The 22225-nt window shown below is 45.2% G+C and overlaps 1 protein-coding gene across 1 annotated transcript; it reads right to left on the bottom strand.

The window, feature by feature from the left end:
* Nucleotides 1-2781: 2781 nt before the first annotated feature.
* LOC100673798 (liver carboxylesterase 1-like) lies at nucleotides 2782-20335 on the bottom strand. The gene is made up of 10 exons (XM_064273511.1): nucleotides 20300-20335; nucleotides 17836-17940; nucleotides 15502-15606; nucleotides 12685-12723; nucleotides 10890-11030; nucleotides 9919-9999; nucleotides 9494-9641; nucleotides 5828-5959; nucleotides 4728-4800; nucleotides 2782-4446 (listed from the first exon to the last, which is right to left on the bottom strand). Exons 1-10 carry the CDS (start codon nucleotides 20333-20335, stop codon nucleotides 4263-4265), a joined length of 1044 nt encoding a protein of 347 aa, XP_064129581.1. The 3' UTR covers nucleotides 2782-4262.
* Between the last annotated feature and the right edge of the window lie 1890 nt (nucleotides 20336-22225).

Genomic DNA, 22225 nt, shown 5'->3' with positions numbered 1-22225 from the left:
CGAGAAGCTGGACTTTATGAAGAAGAACGGGGCATCAGGATTGGAGGAAGACTCATTAATAACCTGCGTTATGCAGATGACACAACCTTTGTTGCTGAAAGTGAAGGGGACTTGAAGCACTTTCTAATGAAGATCAAAGACCACAGCCTTCAGTATGGATTGCACCTCAACATAAAGAAAACAAAAATCCTCACAACTGGACCAATGAGCAACATCATGATAAATGGAGAAAAGATGGAAGTTGTCGAGGATTTCATTTTACTTGGATCCACAATCAACAGCCATGGAAGCAGCAGTCAAGAAATCAAAAGACGCATCACATTGGGTAAATCTTCTGCAAAGGACCTCTTCAATGTGTTGAAGAGCAAAGATGGCACCTATGACTATGGTGCGCCTGACCCAAGCCATGGTGTTTTCAGTCGTATCATATGCATGTGAAAGCTGGACAATGACTAAGGAAGACTGAAGAAGAGTTGACACCTTTGAATTGTGGCGTTGGTGAAGAATACTGAATGTACCATGGACTGCTAAAAGAACGAGCAAGTCTGCCTTGGAAGAAGTGCGTCCAGAATGCTCCTTAGAAGCAAGGATGGAGAGACTGCCTCTTACATACTTTGGACATGTTGTCAGGAGGGATGAGTCCCTGGAGAAGGACATCATGCTTGGCAGAGTATAGGGTCAGTGGAAAAGAGGAAGACCCTCAACGAGGTAGATTGGCACAGTGGCTGCAACACTGAGCTCAAGCATAACAACAATTGTAGGGATGGCGGGGGACCCGGCAGTGTTTCGTTCTGTTGCGAATAGGGTTGCTATGATTTGGAACCGACTCGACGGCACCTAACACCAACAACAACATGGTTCGATCTTGTGTTAGCCTTCACTTGGTTAATACCAAGTATTCACCTCACAGGGTTGCTGTGCAGATTATTTGAATTAATACGAAAAGTGCATAGAACACAAAATAAATATTCCATAATCCTTAGCTACTACTATTATTAGGGTTGAAGCAAATAACGAATATAATCACTGAAGGCCCATGCCCACGTCTTCCTTGTAAAGGTCTGTCTGTCTATCAGCCCATCCATCTTGCTTTATGACCAAGCACTTACATACCAGTTAGAGCTCCTTTGAGGTGATTCCAACTCATGGCAACCCCATGAGTGTCAGAGAAGTGTCCTCCGTAGAGTTTTCAATGGCAGATGTTTTGGAGGTAGATCCCCAGGGCTTTCTTCTCAGTTGCCTCTGTGTGAACTCTAACCCCCATCCTTTTCAATTAGCAGCCAAGCGTGGTAACCATTTGTACCACACAGGGACTTGCTAGGGGGCCACAATAATGAATCCGATCTTAGCCGTGACCCCAGGACTAAGTGAAGTGATAGTCTAACGGAAAAGCCTCTGGTCACCAGCTAACCTGGCTTCAATTTTATCCCCAGTTTCAATGTACGGATGAACATGAAGGAGCCATGGCCACAAGGACGGATGGCCAAGCAGTCCTGAATTGCTAAGCCAGATGTGTGACCTTGGACACAGTGTTCCTCTCACTGAGTCTCAACCTAATAAAAATAACCATCCCCCTATTCCAGGGTTGTTGGAAGATTGAGAGGAAACGCTGGCCTTGGACATGCTTTATCCATTACACAGGGGCTATGGGCATGATGGTCACAACCAGGTGGGAGCTCTAGAAGGGCCCCTTCCACCTCCCTGCTCACATTCTCTCAATGATGGAAGAAGGTTGGGCTGTGGCAAGGGAAGGAGGCTCTTTCCTGGCAGCCGAGCTGACACATCTGTGAGAGTCTAACATGAATTTCATTCAGGAGGAGTGCCCCCTCAGGGCAGAAGGACTCCAAGTTCCTGGTGAAACATGGGCTTACTCTAGCCCCGCTGCCAATGCAAGTAAATCAAGTTTTATTGGAACACAATCACACTCATTTATTTACATGTTGTCTATAGCTGCTTTCTTGCTACAGAGTTGAGTAGTTACAGAGCTGAAAATATTTAATCTCTGGCCCTTTACAGAAGAAGTTTGTCAGCCCCTGCCATAGTCTGGTAGCCATCCCAAACCCACACCTGAGGGCCAGTTGGGGACCTGGAGGCCTCAGGAGACACCAGTGGGGCCAGATGACTATGCTGATAGCCCATTGCTCCCCCACCTGCCACACACCCCAGTGAATCAGCGCTGGTAGGGTTCCTACACCTTAGATAGAAGCCCAGGGACGTGGGTGACAGATCCTGAAATGTCACCAGCACAAGCGGGCTCCAGATGGAAATTAAATTCAATTGTTTCTAAAAAAAATGAAGTCCATTTTTTTACCTTCTGTGTTTGTGAACTCAGATGTCACATCCAATTCACAGGGCCAGGTGTGCAGATCCTGGGCTAATTGTTCACACCTGCCTTCAGCCACTCACCTCTATACTTGCCAGGTGAAGCTCTGGACATGCTTGCCAGCTGGGTGGTGCCCACTCAGAAGACTGCTTTCCCACAGGCTCTTGTGAAGGGGGAGAAGGCGGTCGCTATGCTCACACCCTGCGGGCCTGCCTTCCTGGTCACAGCTAGCAGTCCAGTGGGCATTCAGCCCCAGGGTGCCTAGTGGCTGGGGGATCACACCCTGGTCAGTGGTGATCTGTACTGGAGGGTGACTCAGACAACCAACCAAACCTCTTTCAGGAGGTTTGAAACTGCAGAGAAAGCCAGAGCACAGGAGAGGGGACAGAGGAGAACGCGAGAGAACAGTGAGCAGAAACCCTGAGTAAACCGACTGTTAGGGTCTTGGCAGGAGCTGGGACTGCAGAGGCTGAGAGGACCTGAGTGCCAATAAAGGTGGATACCCAGCTTAGTGCTAGGGGACACCTGTGCAGGAGAGTGGTGAAAAGCAGGAGGTTGACAAAAATGGCCCAGTTGCTGTAGCTCTCTTGGGCCCATTGCCCAGACAACATTCAGGCCTCCACAAGGTCTCGCTGACTTTGCCTTTCCTCACACCTCCTCACCTTGTTACCACAAGTCTCCAATCACCAAAGAAATTCTGGGTCTGGCCTCCCCGTAGTTTTACACTCTCACACTAGCATACACTTGGCCTTCCGCATGTCATCACAAATTGTAGATTCATTCTTCTCACTCACTGTATGGTGGTCCCGTCTGCCCCCTGGGTTCTGCCACAGGTGAGCCAGTGTTCACATCCCATCTCTCCTCCAAAGTGCCTGTCATCTGTCTTTAAGGCTGTTTGTTTGGATTTCAACCCCAGCTTTTTGGTATGTTAAGGAAAAGTTATAATTTTGAGAAAAATCCAGTGTTTTCCTGCAGTTAGGGTAAGAATGACACTCCTTATAGCTTTCTGCCTCTGAGCAGAAGGCAAAACTAACCTCTAAGGCAGTTTTAGGATGATGCTTAAGGGACTTACTCCAAGGTGGTCACCACCCAAGAAGTAGTTCAGGCTACAGAGGCTACAGACCAGCTGCTGGAGGAGGTAGCCTTGGGGAGGGCCTGGGAGAGTACTGTGCATATTGAAGGTGGCACAGGCCTGTGGAATGGTCAGTAAGGCCATGCCGCAGTGCCACAGGGTCACCATGGCACCTCTCTCTCCCTCCCACCTCACTCCAGGGACGCACTCAGCCTGTGTCACCTCCACCTCCATGGGTAGCTCCACACTGAAAAGAGGGGTGCTCTACTCGGACCATCCCAAATCCAGCTGTTGGAAGTTGTTGAGGACCCAGAGAGATGGTGCAGAACTAGGGCCCCCTCAGCAGCTCCCAGAACTCAGCCTGCTGCTTCCTGCTTGCCCAGAGGCCCAGCCATCCCCAGTAGAGCACCTTCCTGCTCATGGTGCAGTCACTCTAAGGAAAAAACCCAAAACAAACCCATTGCCTTTGACTCCAACTCATGGGGACCTCATTTGTTACAGAGTAGGCCCAAGGTCTACAAGGTTTTCTTGACTGTAATATTTACGGAAGCAGATCACCACGCCATTCTTCTTTCTTCAGCAGCACTGCTGGGTGGGTTTGAACTGTCAACATTTCAGTTAGTAGTCAAGCACAAACCATTTGCACCATCCAGGGACCTCATTCTCTCTAAGGAGGAAAGTTTAATCTCCAGACCAATACACAGACACTGGCTTCATCTCCAAAACATTTATTCCCAAATTTGAGGTAATCAGTACAAAACTCTCCATCCCACCAGACAATTCTTCAGCCTCCACAATAAGAAGCCTCTTTGAGCTATAAGTGCCTTCTGTAGAATGCCCATGTAGAGTACCCAGTTGGCCCTCTGTTCATAGCTCAATGTGCTCTGTCTGCGCTGGATTCTCTGCTGCCTTCTTGGCCAGGACCTCAGTCCAGAAAGCCACCTCCTTGTCTTTCAGCTTCTGGGCTGCCTTAGTGGTGATGCCAATCTCCAGGTACCCTTCCTTCTGGTCATATGCTGGCCAATGGGGCAGCCCCTCTCCATTGGGGTCCCTGGGAACAGAATCAAATAGAAATTCCCAAAGTTACAGTGTGGTCTGAAGCAACCTTCTGAAACATGCAGGGATCCATTGGCTTCATCTCTGCCAAGAGGCTCACTTGCCTCCAAGACAGGGAGCTCACCATCTCTGGAGGGAGCTTGTTCCCTTTTAAAAAGCTCCCATTGTTAGAGTACTTTGGTCATAGAGTCAAGAGCTTTACCACTTAAACTTCCCAAATAGGTATGCCCTGCTACCCCTGTCCCCGACTCTGCTCCTCTCTGCCACCAATCTCACCCATTCCGAGCAAAGTTGGCCCACAGTTTCATCACCATGTTGCTGAGTTTGACCTCCTCTTCTGTGCCACTCTCTGTGGAGAAGGGAAAAGAAAAAAAGCCTTTGATACTCAAAGTATGCTTCATGGACCAGCAGCATCAGAATGTTGGTCCTTATCCCAGACCTACTGATAGAAAATCTGCATTTTAACAAGATCCTGGGTAATTTGTGTGCACTTCAGATTTGAGAATTACTGATCTGGGAGTCAGTGATGGGCCTCTAGTCAATCTGTGAGCTGGCTGCATTTATCTTTTTGTACCCACATGACCCTCCTTCCCCTTCAGAATCACAATGTCACACCCCATAGCTGCCTTCACAGCAGCTCCAACTCCAAGACTGCTCTCCCTTGGGTATTTTCTCAATCTCCTTCACCCACCCCCATTTTGATAGTCTCAAAAAAACAGAGCTGAAATGGTCCTATGGGGTTATACAACCGGGAGATGCCCAGAGGCATTGGTGTGTCAGAGAGAACCAAAAGGTGGGTCACAAGTTATCTGTAATACATAGTAGTTAGGTATTGTAGACATTGGTGAAGGATTTTCTTTAAAATAATGTGTTATTAAATAGATCAAATTTTAAAAGATGTGAGTTTTAGATAAATGTTGAAATAGATGGTAGATACATAGCAGATAGATAGATGGTAGAGAAATAGATGCTAGATAATAGATGAGCAGACAAGTAGAGAGACACACACACATAAGAAGTGATTCAAAGTTCACACCAAGTCTAGCCTTACTCTCACTCGCATTCTGTTATGCTCTTAGGAGTGGGAAATGTAGGGATGGCATTCTAGCCCTACAGGTGACCCACTACCTGTCTTATTGATGCCACAGGTCCGGATTCTGAGAGTGACCACAGCTGAGAGCATGTGAATGCACATCCCCCATCATGCATGTTAGGCAGGAGAAAGGCTGGGAACTGCCCAATGTAGTTCAACCCTATTATGGTGAATTCAGGAAACTAAGGCCAGGAAAGAAGGAGGAAATTGCTTAAGGCCACCAAACCGAGACTTGAGCCCAGGTCTCCTAACTACAAGCTCATAGCCAGCAAAGAGCCATCACCTTTTAAAAATGGGGCCCCGAAGACCGAGAAGAGCTCGTCCCCATGATCTCCTATCACCGTCTTGGGTTTCATCTCTGGTGAGAAGCTTGGACGATGCTGAAACTCATACATGTAGGTGGGGCCTCCGGCATCTGAGAAAACAAGAATTGATGCTCTGTTCATTTTACCAGATGCGCACCTGGATGATACCAAGGTCTCCAGGGGGCCCTGAGCGTTCAGGGATTTGGTCACACATCTGGGTACTGAGTACACAACACCAACTATATTAATAGTGGCTGAGCTCTGTGAGTGCCAACTGTGTGTTGGGAGCTGTGTGGCCCTGCAGGAAGCCCCTGGTTATCATCTCAATTCAGAAATGGAGTTTCAGGAAAGCTCATTAACTCACTTAAGACTGCATAGTTGATTGAGGTGCGGCAGGGATTTGGGCCTAGTATTTGTTGAATGAATGAATGAATGTTGAAATTCCTACATCAATCTATTCAAAATGACTATCATTACAGGGCCCTAGGTCAATTCATATAAACCCCTTTGCCTACTGATGCCTTCATACACACAAAAATCTATATACATCCAGTGTACGCTATTGTATTTCATTGATAAAAGACTAGTTTCCATTCCTTTGGAGAATATCTACAGCCTAATAGATGTCTTCAATTTTCCCTAGTTTTGAACATTTCCACTGGTATAGAAATTTTACAGCTTTTCCCCCCTAAGCATAGTAAGAAATTTACAAAATGCAGAAAAATGAACAAAAGGATCACTTACAATCCCACCACTCAGAGGAAGCCTTTTTTGGTATTTTAGCACGTATGCCTTTAATATATATATAATTGAGATAATATCATATTTGCTATTTTGGAATATACTATAATCATTTCTTCACACCATTAAATATCATCCACAAAAAGATTTAACAATATATGTCATCCCAACACTAGGATTTCTCTCTGTGCGGTAGAAAAGGTTAAAGTGCTCAGCTGCCAACTGAGAGATTGGAGGTTCAAGTCTAACCAGAGGTACCTGAGAAGACAGGCCTGGGAATCTACTTCTGAAAAATCAGCCACTGAAAACCCTAGACAGCACAGTTATACTCTGACACTCTTGGGGTTGCCATGAGTTACAGTCAACTTGACGGCAACTATTAACCTGAAAACATGAGGACTCAGCAGAGTTCATTTAATCCTTCCCCTCACTTCCTCTGTGCCTTTGAGAAGTGTTGTTTGGAACAGTCAGTCCTTCTGTGGCTCTGAAATCTACTTGTTAAACAGGTGCTTCAAGGCCAAGGCCAAGGTGAATTTGCCGAAGGAGGTGGTTTAGCCTTGCCCCTGCCACTCAAAAGTTTTAGAAAAGAAACAGAACCCAGCCATAGAGGAAAGGCCTTTTGTGAACAAGAGAACTTATTTTAAGCAGTATCTTGCCCAAAAGAAATTCTTTTTTTTTTTTGAAAGTTACTGTGTAGGATTTATAACACTCCTATGATTACAACACAGGTCTACAGAGGAAAGCAGGGCACAGATTTGGGTAACAGCAATTAGGAACAAAGGACGCAGAGACTGATAATCAAATATTTGCAAATTAAAACAGAGCATGCTGTTCTCTCTCTCTCTTTTTTTCTTCAGTTGGGGTAGGGCTTATGAAATTTACAATATTTTTTAATCTTAGTATCCCAAGTGTGCAAGAGAGTTAAGAAATCCACAGTCTTATACACTGAATAGCAATTTTGCAATAAGTGTCAAGAGCTTTAAAATACTCTTACAGTTCAGCCCAGTAATTTCGCTTCTAAAAAGCAGTCCTAAGAAAATTATTAGAGATGTGGTCAAAGATTTATACACACAAGGATGAGTATAACGTTATTTGTGGTATCAAAAAAGGAGCAACCAGCCTAAGTAGCCAGTAAGAAGGGATGTTAAAGCCAGTTATAATGTATTCATTCCACGGAATCACATGCAGCCAATGTTGTATATGTTTTTCAATGACATTGGGAAATGCCTACAATATAGTATTAAAAGAAAAATCGTAACATTGATCTTTTAATTATAGGTAAGACATGAAACAATTATTAGGAAAACAAAAACCAAAAACATTGACAGCAAAGTCTCCAGGCAGAAGAACTATGAGTGATACCTCATTTCTTCTATATGTGTTCCTGTCTTTCAAAACTTTTTACAATTGTAACAAATTAATTTTACATTAAAAAAGTTCTTTTTATTTGAAGGACTTTAATTAAGAAGTGACATAAATATAGGAATGAAATAATAAAAAGCCCCTAAACTCAATGTCATATAATATCCTGGGATGGATGAGACTAGCAGAAGATGCAGAAAGGGACACCACAGGTTGCAGGAGGCAAAACCAAATTTATGAAAAAAACAGATTTGATCCCAGGTGGTCCACAGCTAAAGGGTTTCATCAGGACCCTAGAGAGGAAGAAAGGGTAGGTAATTAGCACCTGTACATTATGGCTGTGAGGTGTGCTTGGGCACAAAGTAGTTCAGTATTAGGTAGCCTATTCCATGCTATAGGTAGTTTCGATCATACTTAAAAAGTCCTGAATTTAAAAACCCTTCCAGCAGGGTTAGAGAAAGAGGGACCAAGGAAACATTTGTTAGCTTGCACATGAGGAGAATGAGATAATGGAGTTTGTGGAAAAGGCGAAGTCCTCAAAATGGCATCTAGGAGGAAACATCCATCTACTATCTAGGTGAGCTCCTCCATCGTTAACCTCACATCCCACCTACTCATCTTTGGGGAAGGTGAGGTTGGAAGATCCCATGGAAGACCCTGCCCTGGCCCTCAGCTTGTCGCAGGCACATGATGGGATGGACAAAATCCTGCCACTGATACTGACATCCTGCAGACTGCCTCCTCCCACACATCCACTGCTCATTCCTTTTGGTTTTCTTGGTCCCTGACAACATCCCTGGCCCTATGCTTGGCTCCCAATCTTCTCCCAGCCCCATCAATTAATAAAGTAGTTTGCAGGTAGCTCTGACCAAGATGTACCTTCCAATATTTGCTCTCCAGCTCCCATATCATCATGACTTCCAGTAAGGAACACCTGGAGCAGATGCTGTCAGTACTCCCACCCATATCCTCCATTTCTGGACATGCCAGCCTGACACCTACCTCCAGCATCCATAACTATTTGCCTGGGGTCTTTGGCCACTGGAGACTACTCTGTCCCCTCATGCAACAGGTCAAAGTGCCAGAAAATTAAAAACCCATTGGGAACAACCAATGGCTAGTGGGAGTTTGTAGTAAGTACCCAAGCTTCCTTGCTGCTGAGATGGGATGACCCCGAGGCAAGTCCTCTTCTTGTTTCCCAGAGTTCTCAGTGCCAGTTGTCCACAGTGGATACTGCTGAACAATGCATCATTGATTGGCTTCCTTTCTTCTCCTTGGTCGCCTCCTCACGTTCCTACTGGTGTTTTCTGGGATCACCTCTCACATAAAGTACTAGCACTCAGATTCTTTTCTTAGAGTTGGCTTCTGGCAGAAACCAAAACAGAACAGTACCTCACTCCAGGTCAAGTGGAATTGAACTTTGAGATTGGACTCTCGGCAGTTGCAACATATCTGTCTGTGCTGGGGGTGCGGGGGCTGGGAAGGACAAAGGATCTGGAGGTGGACAGCATCCCCTCTCCTGTCCAGCCTCTGGCACTCACCCCTGTGACGACGTGCCACAATCACAGATGGGACACCAAGTGCTGCCTCTCCAAGCATGTCCAGGAACAGGTCTTTCTTTTTGACAGGGTCATCTGTCCCACCTAAGTACTTCTCAGTGATCACCGGAGTCAGTTCCTCAGGGATGGCCTGAATGGATCAAGAGTGAAAAGTGACCACCAGCTGCCCACACCCAGGTGAGCCGACGTGGCTTCTCCACCCAGTGAGGAAAGCTTGCATTAATAGGACACCAATCAAGCTCTTTGCAGCTCTCATCCAGGGCAGCAAGGTGGGAAAGGCAGGAAAATGGGGGCAGAACCCTCAGGTCTTAGTCTTTGATCTGCCATTTAAGTGCTATATATGGTTTTGGCAAGTTCCTTCCCCTTTTGGGGTCTCAGCCACTTCCCCTGATTCACTGGACTCTTACAACAAGGGGGTAGGACTTCCACAAGAGCGATGCAGCTGTCTTCTGGTCCAGTTTACCTTCAGAGAGTGGGTAGCCCATCAACTGTTAAAAAAAAATGATTACACACTTGTGAATCATTGAGAATTAATAGAAAGAAACAACCAAGGAAACCAACACAGACTGAAGAGGCTCTTACTTTGCCATGCTTTGATGAGCATGGGCTTCGATAAGTTGGACAAAATCAATGAATCAAATGGACTTATATTCAGGAACTCAAGGAGTATAGGAGGATGAAAAATGTTTTGCAGAAGCTGCCCCAATTCTTTGCAGCATACTGTGACATTTACCAGGCTAGAATCCCCCCAATGCTCAGTGAGTCAGAAGGGAAGGCTGAAGCCAGGTAGTGTTGAAGTAGAGGGCTGTGGAGCAGATGACACAGGCCTGCCTCAGATGTCTGAGGAAGCCCTGACTCCTGCCTTTAGGGCTTTGGTCCTTTGGGATAACCTCTGAAATCCCTCTGAGGGGAAAGTCCTTCTTCCCTTTTAGAAGTCAATTTTAACTCACAAGACAGCAGCTTTCTCTGAATCTTTCCAATTAGATTACTAAGAGCATGTGCAGAGACTTACAGAGAAAATATGAAAGCACCAAGCCTTAGGTGGGGGCCCTGGGCCTGGGGCTTAGCTCTTCTTAACTCCCGAGCTCCATCCCCATTCCAGGCTTTGGTTTTCCCACATGAACCATTATTATCTCTACAGGCCCTCCCAGCATTGACGTTTCAGGGTTCATTGATTGGAAGGACACAGTGTTTGGGGGAGGGGTTCCCATGGGCAGCACCACCCATTTGACCATCTCAGAGAAGATTTTCATGGAAACGTCAACTCATGCCGAAGGCAACCGGCACCCTCCACTCAAAGAGGGCCTTGGAGAATGAAGAGCTCATCCTAACTTGAGATGGTGGTGGGGTAGAGTCTAAGATGTGTCCACTTTCTCACTTTTGGAAGAAGCCAGCCAAACTCTTGCTTGTTGATTCCAACAATGTAGGGGACGGTGTTGAATTTCTTTTCTGCCATAATCTCTTCAGGTGTCTTTGGCAACAGCATCCCATCAACCACAATGGGCAGGAAGGGATAGCTCTGGAAGAGAACAGAGTAGTGAGGCCAGAGCTGGGCGGAGTCAGTGGTGGGGAGGGGGTGACCAACTTCAGCTTCTGTTAGGTTGATATAATTGCTGCTGCCCAGAGTGGGTGCATGTGGTTGTGTTATGTGGGCTGTGTGCATTGCCTTGCTCAGTTTAAACAAACAAACAAACAAGCTCAGGGGCACTCCTCTTTTTCTCACACCTACATTCAGTCTGTCAGCAAATCCTGTATGCTATTCCTTCAAAAATATCCACACTCCCATCCCTTCTCACCACACTGCACTACTACTACCCTAGGTCAAGCCGCCATCTTGCCTTGCCTGGATTATGTACAGCAATGTAACAGCCTCCCATTGGGCTCACCTCATCTGCCCTTGTCCCTTCCCTACAGTTTATTTTCAACACAGCAGCCAAACAGACCCTTTGTGAAATCTAAGGTTATGTTACCCCTCTGTTCAAAACCCTCCAATGGGTTCTCATCTTGATTTGAATCAAAATCTAAATCCTTTAAATGGCCACGCCCCCGCATCCCATTATCTCTTTATCCTGAAGCCTAGTCTGTCCCCTCACTGATCCACTCAAGTTACACTGACCTTGTGCCCTGGGCCTTTGCAGAAGCTATTCCCTGTGCCTTGAGCACTGTTCCTCCAGTTTTCCTGAGAACTGGCTTCCTCACCTCCTCCAGAACTTGGCTCAAATATCACCTTCTCACTGAGCCATTCCCTGATCCTTCTACTTAAAATGCAAACCAGGGACATACCCACTGGCAGGTTCTACCCCAATTTCTTGCTTTATTTTTCTCCATAACACTGACTTCCATCAAACACACCACACATTTTGTTTATTGTAATCCCCCCAACCAGAATGTTAGGTTCTAAGAGAGTAGGGAATTTTGTCTTTTTTGGCCTGTTTTGGTGTTCTGGCCCTAGTTTCTAAATCAGATCCTGGCACATAGTAAGTGCTTATTAAATAATCACTGAGAGACTGAATAAATCCAATTGATTCTTCAGGACATCACTTCCCAGGGAGGGGGCAGAGAGGACAGGATTGTAAGATGGTACAGAGGCAATGTCACCAGAAGCTGGTAACCTGTTGGAAGGTGGCAGATGAAGAAGGAGATGGGGAGGATGTGGCTAAAGTATCCAGTCCGTGTGGCCGGGACGAGGGTGCACCCAGGACTGAGACCCTTGGCTCCCTCCCTGAGGCCCTGTAAAGAGTGCAGCTTGCACAGCCAACCAACCCTGGCCTCTCAGGAGAAGATTTGGGCTCCTCAGTGAAGGTTCCTGAAGAAACTCTTTATCCAGGTAACATCTCTGCCACCCCATGGAGGAAGATTCTAGCCCAGCCTCCACCCAAAGGGGCATTTTGGGGAGCAGGAAATATAAGCAAGAGAAGGTTAGTCTGGTCCATATGGCACAGAACTGATGTCTGGGAGCACTGGACTGGGAGTCTGGGAAATGGGCTCCAGTCCTGCCTCTGGCCCTCCTGGCTGTGTTACCCAGGCCAGTCACTGCCCCTCTCTGGGCCTTGGTAATATAAACACAAGGAGTTACTGTGATTCCACAAAAAGGAGGATTCTTTCATCCACATTTCACTGGAGCTTAAAGTGCAAGGCTTGAAAGTTGTAATTAAAAAAACGAAGGCCCTTACCTCTCTGGGGTCTCCAAGTAAATCAAGACTGAAGAATTTCTGTGAAGACAAAGGCAGAGGCCGTGAATGAGAAGCCTTCCTGGGAAAGAAGCTGATCTTTTGTTAGCTCAGCCCTGGAGGTAAAGGGCTTCCTTCCAGGTGCCACCCTGGCTGGGCCATGAGGAAGTGGGCTGGACCCTGGCTCCCCTGGTATAGGACAGGGGGAGGGGACGGCAGGAACAAGGCAAGGACAACTTCTGGGGTCCCCAATCTAGAGTCGCTGGACATCTCTTGTTTGTGCCACCCTGCCCTGCATCTATTTCCCCTTCTCTTGGAGACCAAAACCAAACCTGTTGCAGTCGAGTCATTTCTGACCCATACTCACCGTATAGGACAGAGTAAAACTGCCCTATAAGGTTTCCAAGGAGTGACTGGTGGATTTGAATTGCTGACCTTTTGGTTAGCAGTTGTAGTTCTTAACAACTGTGCCACCACGGTTTACTATTTAGCACCCCAATTTTCCTCTTCCCCACTCTCACCTCTTTGGTCAGAAATGTATATTTGACCTGAGGTGCTCTGTCTCCCTGATCACAATGATTATTTCAGGAATGGTACTTGCTCATGTCATTTTACCCCAAAACTTCTGAGGGAATTATTGGGAAAATTTTTTTTTTATTTCCAGTAGGGTTTCTAAACTGCTAAAATGTACGTTTAGAGTGCCATTGTTTTCTTTAATCTCCCAGGGGACAAAACTGCCTCAGAGTGAAGCCAGCACTGAGCATAGGAAGGTGAGAGGTAGAGAGAGATTAAAAAAGCAAAGGAAACCCACTGCCATTGAGTCGATTCTGACTCGTAGTGACCCTATAGGACAGAGAATTGTCCCATAAGTTTCTGAGAAGTGGCTGGTGGATTTGAACTACAGTCCTTTTTTGTCAGAAGCCGAACTCTCAACCACTATGCCTCCAGAGACAGAGAGACTCCCGTAATATCATTTGAGCACCAGGATCCAGCTATGTCTGAAACTACCTACTCCTTTCAGTTATCTGAAGATCCTGTTACAACACATTCCTGTTTTTGGCTTGAGACACGTTGAAATGAGTTTTTTCACCTTGCACTAAAAAACCCTGACTCATACAAGCTCACTGAAACTCACCCTTCCCCTGCCTCCCCACGGCTGTCCTTGGTGTGTGGTCATCAAAATTGCGCTGAATGTTACATTACACTGCAGCAAATATGCCTGACAAGTATGCAGGAAGTGACCAGTAAGGGTCTCTCCATTCTGAATTGTAGCTCCAGCAGTCAGGTGTGAGTGTGTGTGTGTGTGTGTGTGTGTGCGTGTATTGGGGATAGTGAATAATCATGGAAAGCGCTTCCAAATGATCACAGAAAGTCCCAAAAGGAGATTTTAGGACTCTTAGGTTCTCTGGGTTTTCCCAAATTCACCAACTCTCCCCCTTATAAGCAGGGTCCTTTGTGTCTCATAAAGAATTGTTAAAATATTTGCCTCTTTCCAGGCATCAGAAAATACTTGTGTGTTAATTCTTTGAACACTTTGGTCACCTTATTAGGGGTTGAGACACCAGGATCCAAGCCCAGAAACCACACTGGGCTCAACTCATGGGGATACATGCAGAGTCCAGTGCTCTATGCCTGCCCCTGGGAAACCCTGGAAGAATCCTCAGGAGGCCAGGGTCCAGACTGAAAGTCCAAAGGTTCTGGCTACTTTGGAGCTCACATTCGTACCCTTCCCCCACAAAGGGAATAGCTTGGCTTGAAGTCCTGTATTCTCTGAGGTGTGTGCCCTGCTGTAGCTTCTCTGAGATGACAGATGCTGTAGCCATCCACCAATCTGCAAACGTCACCTTCTATGTGAAGCATCCCTGCTGATTAAAATGAAGGCTTCCCCCTCCGTACTCCCACCACAGTTAAGGATGGGTGTGTTTTTCCTTCGACAGTTCCTTGTGGGCAAGGAAACACATCCATATTTATGTCTGCATCATCGACTCTGACACCCCCCATATAGTTAGCATGGATGGATAGATGAATGGATGGATGCATGAATGGATGGAAGGGGTTGGCCAATATATGGAGTATGGATGAGTTGAACAAATAACTGGATAGATGGACGGTAACTGGTGGACAGAGGAATCATTGGTTTTTGGAGTGAAGATATATGGTGGATGGATGATGAATGGATCTGGATGGATTGATAATCGATGGATGTAATGTTATTGATGGATTGGATAGATTTGTAGTTGAGTCGATAGATGGTAAGATGATAAATGGATAGATGGGTGGGTGGATGGATGGCTACCCTAGAATCACAGTTGAGGCAGGGTCTCAGGAAATCTAGAAAACTGGGCTACTACTGAGTTATAATTTAGGTAGCTTCTAAATTAACCACGATAAATTGTGGCAAACTTTGTTCTTAATAACCTTGTCCCTAAAATTCAGGATGGTGATTTTCTCTGTGAAGGAAGGAGGAGAATGGAACTAGAAAGGGATGCCCAGGGATTTTCAGCCAAATCTGTAATGGTTAATTTCTTTAAAATATATCCAAAAGTGAGGATGGTGAAATAAGAAATTTTGATAAAACTGGGGGATTATCACAGAATTCTTCATTAATGTTATTATTTTACTTTTCTGAGATTTGATATATTTCACAATAAAAAAGGATAGAAGAAATTACTTATTGAGATCCTTAGGCTAACGCTGCTCCTGAGAAAAAGGAAACTGCCCAGGTAGATTTTTTAGGTAAATGTGGCGGCTGAAATGATAAAGCCTGGGGCCAAGTTTAAAGGGTGGGACTTATGTGGCTACAAGAATGAATGCACCTACCATCTTCAGCGATGTCTCCAAGAGTTCCTCCTCTGTCTTCTGGCGCAGGCAGTGAACCATGACAGCAGAGGTGGTGGTTTTACACCCAGCCAAGGTAGCAACTTTCTGTGGAGATCACAAGTTACAGTAGAATTCAAGAGTAATATCCCTGCCCTCAAACAATGTAGACAGAACGTTTCACCCCTACCCTATTTCTGAAGGTAGCATACTATAGCAGAAAAAAGACGAGAAGGTATGAGTCCTGTGTCCTAGTCTTGCCTCTATTATTAATTTGAATTGTGATTTGAGCCAATTACACATTCTCTCTGTCTGTTACCTGAACCAGAACCAGTTGTCCTCAAGCCAATTACAACTCATGGCAACTCCATGTGTTTCAGAGTAAGACTGTGCTTTATAGGGTTTTCAACGGCTGTGATCTTTCAGAAGTAGAACACCATGCCTTATTCTGAGTGCTTAACCGTTTTCACCACCCAGGGGCTCCTCAGTTACCTTATGTCTGTTTAATGATCTCAGAGCTGAATATCTAAAGAGAGGCAGTGTGGAGTGGTAGTTAAGAGCATCAACTCTCAATAATATTGGCTGAATTCATATCTCAGCTCTGCCACTTACATTTGACTTACATCTGACCTTGGACAAGTCACTTAACTTCTCTGTTGTCAGTTTCTACAACTACGGTGTTGTTGTTGTTGTGTGCCATTCAGCTGATTCTGACTCAGAGTGACCTTCCATGACAGAGTAGAACTGCCCTATAAGGTTTTTTAGGCTGTAATCTTTATGGGAGCAGACTGCCAGGTCTTTGTTGATGGAGTGGCTGGTGGGTTCAAAGTGACGTCCTTTCAGTTAGCAGCAAGCACTTAACCCTTATGCCACCAAGGCTCTTCAGCTTTTCCACCCATAGATGGGGATAATGACTGGCCTATCTTAATACCTGAAAGGGCTTAGAAGGGTACCAACACATATTAAAACATGTGCAGAACTACGGGAGGTCCAGTTAAGATGACTCACATGAAGGCACTTCAGAAAGTACAGAATATCATTCAACTCTAAGGCCTAAAGGAAAATGGCCTGGCATCCATCCCAACGCATAGCAGATGTTGCTTCAAAGTTAAACAAGAAAATATGTAAATGAATGGGTGTGGTGGTGTTCCAATAAAACTTTATTTATGGACACCCACATTTGAATTTCGTATAATTTGCACAGGTTTTGAAATATTGTTCTTCTTTTGATTTTTTCAATTACTTAAAAATATAAAAACCATTCTTAGCTCAAGGGTCATAAAAAATAAATAAATAATGGTCAAGCTTCTAAGACAAGCTGAGGGGCTCAGATCACTGCTTGGAGAGCTAGTGACACAACCAGAGCCTTTTTCCCTCTTTAAAAATAAAAAAAAAGGAAAAAGAAGACCCTGCTGAAGGAGAGGTTTCCTTCAGCCTGTCTTGGAGTTGGACTGGTCTGTCCATCAAAACTTTGCCCTCAACTTTTCTGAGAATGGTTACTTCTGGGCCACGGAGCTCCCATAGTAGCTCCTGCAAGCCACGTGCATACAAGTTGCCCACCCTCCTAACTACATTCAATGCGACCAAGGATGGGCATCCAAGCAAACCTGGGACAGAGAATTTCTTTTGTAAATGATCTGGAATTGGGGCTGAGCACTTCTAACACAAAAATGATAAACGCTCTAAAGCAGAGGAGAAAGCCTGACTACCTTCTGAAATCAAAAGGAAATTCTTAAAACTCAGGGGCAGGTGGAGTGGTCATGTGAACTGGAAGCAAAACATAACCAGAGGAGAAGAAGCAGATGGATAGAATGTGGACTGCATGATGGTGGGGCCTTGGTGAGTGTGCACTGGCACCCCAGAGCCTAGTATAGCACCTGGTACATAGTCAATGCTCGGTATGTATTTGTTGAATAAGTTAAATGGCACAGGGAGAAGTAGATGACAAAGAGAGAGCAATAATGGAGATAGCTGCATCTCCAAGCCCAGGAATGCCAAGAACTGCCAACAACTACCAAAGCAGAAAGAGACAAGAATCTTCCCTTAGAGTTGACAGAGAACAGCTAGCCCTGCCAATGCCTTAAATTCAAACTTCTGGTCTCCAAAACTGTCAGACAGTAAATCCTTGTTCTTTAGCGTCACCCACTTGTGGCATTTTTGTTAAGGTAGCCCTAGCAAACTAAGACCTTGAGTAAGGTGTCTCGTTGTCTGTCCTGTTAGCCACTCTCACTTCCATAATTCTTTGACAACGTAAGTTGAGTCCTTGGCAAGAAAGACCCCTGAGATTCCAGGAGGCCAGAGCAAAAGGTGCAGGCACCTGTCCAAAGTGAGACCTACCTCAGCTGCCAAGCTGCTTTCATTCTTGACCACAGCAACACAGAGGGCCACGCCACTCTCAGAAATGGCCCGGTGGAAGAGGTTCTTGGCCAGAGGAGATAAAACCTGTGAGGGGAGTGGAGAGGAGGAGAGTTTATGCTCACAGGGAGGGGTCAATGACACATCTGTTCTTCCAGAGCTACCTCCATTCACAGCTCTGCCCTGGCACATTGCTCTGGGGATAACTCAAGGAGGTTTAGGAGCATGTAAGAGAACTCAGTGGACATAATAGCTCCTCATCTGTCCTGGGCTGTTCCCCTAGACTGACCCAGGGGCCTGGCTTCCATAAGACAAGCTTAGCGGGGTGGATCAGGAACACAGGGTGAGGGCTGGAATAGGAAGTGTATGGCACATCTTTATTATCAACAACCAAAAGTGTTCTGAAGAACACCTTGGCATATCCCCAACAAACTTTAAATATACATTTCTTTGTAGGCATTTCCGTAACTCAGAATTTATCTTAAGCTAAATCATCAAGGAGGCATACAAGGTTGTATAAGGATATTTACCCAACATTGGAAATAACCCATTGTCCAGTATTATGACTTTGGTTAAATAAATTAATTTGCATTATTACCATGAATGACTATGCAAACACAAAAATGATACTGTGGAAGAATATTTAACGCTGTTGTTGTTGTTGTGTGCCATCAAGTTGATTCTGATTCATAGTGACCTTATAGAACAGAATAGAATTGCCCCACAGGGTTTCCAAGGCTGTGATCTTTACCAAAGCAGATTACCACATTCCTCCCACACAGCGGCTGGTGGGTTTGAACCACTGACCTTTCAGTTAGCAGCCAAGTGCTTACCCACAGTGTCACCAGGGCTTCTTAAGAATAACATTATGGTGGAATATTTAATGCTAAGGGAAGTACTTATATTGATATGTCAAGGAGGCTTTTTTGACGGACACCAGTACCAGTTGCCACCAAGTCAGTTCTGATTCATGGAGATCCCATGTGTGTCAGAGTAGAACTGTCCTCTGTAGGGTTTTCAGTGGTTGATTTTTCAGAAGTAGATCATCAGGCCTTTCTTCTGACGTAAATCTGAGTGGACTCACTCAAACTGCCAACCTTTCAGATAGCAATCAAGCACGTTACCTGTTTGTGTACTCCAGGGACTCTTTCAGATAGATAGATAGATGGATAGATAGATAGATAGATAGATGGACAGACAGATTGATTAACTGAATCATGGAGAAAACACTAGACAAATACATGACAAAATGTTAATGCTGAGTATTCCTGGGTAGTGCAACTGTGGATGTCTTTTTTCTTCTTTGGTCTTACTTATAATTTTCCTTTTTCTCCACTTTAAAAATATAAAGATTTCCCTCAGTGTATTCAACTATGAAGCCCATACACTTTTTAAAAACATGGTGATAGCACTGACCCTCTACTCAACTGTCAGGCAGCTGGAAGGTTTCTCACAGCTGCCAGCACCCTCTGATCTGGTTTTCCACCTTAGCTTCTCTCAGTGTCTCCCCAGCCATATTCCCAAACCAGCAGACACCTTGTGTCTTAGGGTGGGCTCTCTAGAGAAGGAAAACCAGTAAAGTGTGTAAATATATATGTGCAGAGAGATTTGTATCAAGGAAATGCCTCACACCGTGTAGAGGCTGGAATGTCCCAAGTCTATGTGCCAAGATAGAAGCTTCTCCTGATTCACATATCCACAGGGGCTGGAGAATCCAAGATCAGCGGGTCAGAGAGCAGGGCTCTTGCTCATAATCTGCGAAGATCGATGAACCCCAAGATCGGCAGGCAAGACCACAGGTAAGCTGCTAGCTCAAGTCCCCAGAACAGGAGGTCACATGAACAGGAGCCAGCTAGAGGATCCAGCATGAGCAAAAAGCCCCCAAGCCTTGCAGGATGTACACTCATATTCAATGCAAGCCACAAGCTCAAGGAAACTCCCTTTCAACTGATTGGTTACTCACAGCAGATCCTATCATGGGGGTAATCACATATTGAATCTCAACAGGGAAGTGATCACAACATTATACAACTGCCAAAACATTGAGAATCATGCCCCAGCCAAGCTGACATACAATCTTAACCATCAGTCAACCCGTTGTCAACTGACACCTGTACACATCTCCTTAAACCATACATAATCTATGAATAAAGACAATTATAAAGTCGTACTTGTGCCTAAGATGATACAATGAATACACATACACCCAGAAATGCACTAGCCCTGTTTACATCTTATATTTTATAAGTGAAGAAAACAAAAATATTTGATGCACATATACAAAGCAGAAATACTCATAACAATTACAGTCCTCATTTCTGCAACTGGTCATGTGGCTGTAACTGATATTTAGAACTACCTTCTTCCATCACCCATTCCATATTCCCTTGGCCTCAGCAAGCAGCCTAATTTGTTGTGCTTCTTTGTCCGGTGGGGCAACCCAAACCTTAATTCCTGAAGGCTCTGGGCTATTAGTAGTCATGTCGGAATTCAGGTGCTCTAGTTTTTAGTGTTCCATTGAGTTTAATCACAGGACTTGGTAGTATTGAGAGACACCCTAAGGGATCTCCTGCATTCCAGGCAAACTCTTCTTTACCTCCATTATGTAATATCAGTCCAATTTCCTCTTGCCAATCAAGATCAATCACACCAACCAATATGGTAACTTCTTCTTTGCCTTTTGGACCAGAGTCATAAGGAGATCTCAGTGGCCAGGTGGCATTCTTAGCTTCCAGTTCAATGGAATCAATGACGTGTCTCTAGGTGGGAGCATTCCTCCTTTTGGAACTAAGACCACTAGACCTGCAGAGCATAAGCTCAGGGAACAGGAAGCAAAAATCTTGCGAATGGGTCACTAAGGGTAATAGTGAGTAGTGTCATTCCCATTTCTACCCCTTGATTCCTGGACCTATGAATCCTCACTATGGGAGAAATAGCACCATATATTGGATGCTGGTTTAGAGCATATACAGCCTTCTGGAGAACACTGCCCCAACCTTGCAAGGTATTGCCACCTAGTTGGAACCATGATTGCATCTTTAGAAGGCCAATCCATTGTTCTATCACCCAGCTGCTTCAGGATGATGAGGAACATGGTAGAACCAGTGAATTCCATGAGCACAGACCCTCTGCCACACTTCACTTGCTGTGAAGTGAGTCCCTTAATCCAAGGCAATGCTGTGTGGGATACCATGACAGTGGATAAGGCATTTTGAAGTCCATGGATTGTAGTTTTGGCAGAAGCATTGTGTGGAGGGAAGGCAAATCCATATCCAGAGGAAGAGTCTATTTCAGTAAGAACAAATACTGCCCTTTCCATAATGGAAGTGGTCCAATGTAATCGACGTCCACTAGGTTCCTGGCTAATCACCTCAAGGGATGGCACTATCTGCCACTGATAATTTAAGCACCATTGGATCAGCCAGATCATATGATCCAAGTGGCAGAGCAGCTTTCACAGCAGCCTGAACTTGTCATAGAGCCTTCTGTTGTTCTGGACCTTGCTCAAAAGGAGCAGTTTTTCCACTCGCTGGATATATAGGCCAGAGTAAAATAGGCCAGAGTAGCACACTGAAATTAGGAATATGTTGCCTCTGAAATCCAAAGAGGTCCACTAGGTGTTGCGCCTCCTTTTAGTTGTGGGAGGAGCCAGATGCAATAACTTATCCTTCACTTTAGAAGGAATATCTTGACATGCCTCACACCACTGGACCCCTAGAAACTTCACTGAGGTGGAAAGTGCCTGAATTTTTGTGGGATTAATTTCCCACGATCTAGCAAGCAAATGTTTTACCAGTAAGTCCAGAGTCTTTGACACTTCTTCCTTAATAGGTCAAATCAGCATAATGTCATCAATGTAATGCACCAGTGTGAAGTCTTGTGGAAGGGAAAGGCAATCAAGGTCCCTTCAGACTAAATTATGACATAAGGCTGGAGAGGCAATGCAACCCTGAGGTAGACTTCTGAAGGTGTATTGCTGGCTTTGTCAGCTGAAGACCAACTGCTTCTAATGGTCCTTCAAAGCAAGTATGGAGAAAAAGGCATTAGCCAGATCAATAGCTGCATATCAGGTACCAGGAGAGGCATTTATTTGCTCAAGCCATGAAACTACATCTGGAGCAGCAGTTGCAATTGGAGTCACCACCTGGTGAGGTTTTCGATAATCCACTGTCATTCTCCAAGATCCATCTGTCTTTTGCACAGGCCAACCAGGCTAGCTGAATGGGGATGTGGTAGGAATCACCAGCTTGGCATCCTTCAAGTCCTTCACGGTGGCAGTAATCTCTGCAATCCCTCCAGGAATGCAGTATTGCTTTTAGTTTACTATTTTCCTAGGTAAGGGCAGTTCTAATGGCTTCCACTTGGCTTTTCC

The sequence above is a fragment of the Loxodonta africana genome, chromosome 21, assembly GCF_030014295.1.
Source record: "Loxodonta africana isolate mLoxAfr1 chromosome 21, mLoxAfr1.hap2, whole genome shotgun sequence".
Lineage (NCBI taxonomy): Eukaryota > Metazoa > Chordata > Mammalia > Proboscidea > Elephantidae > Loxodonta > Loxodonta africana.
The sequence above is the reverse complement of the archived record's forward strand: the minus strand, read 5'-3'. Positions and strand labels throughout refer to the sequence as shown.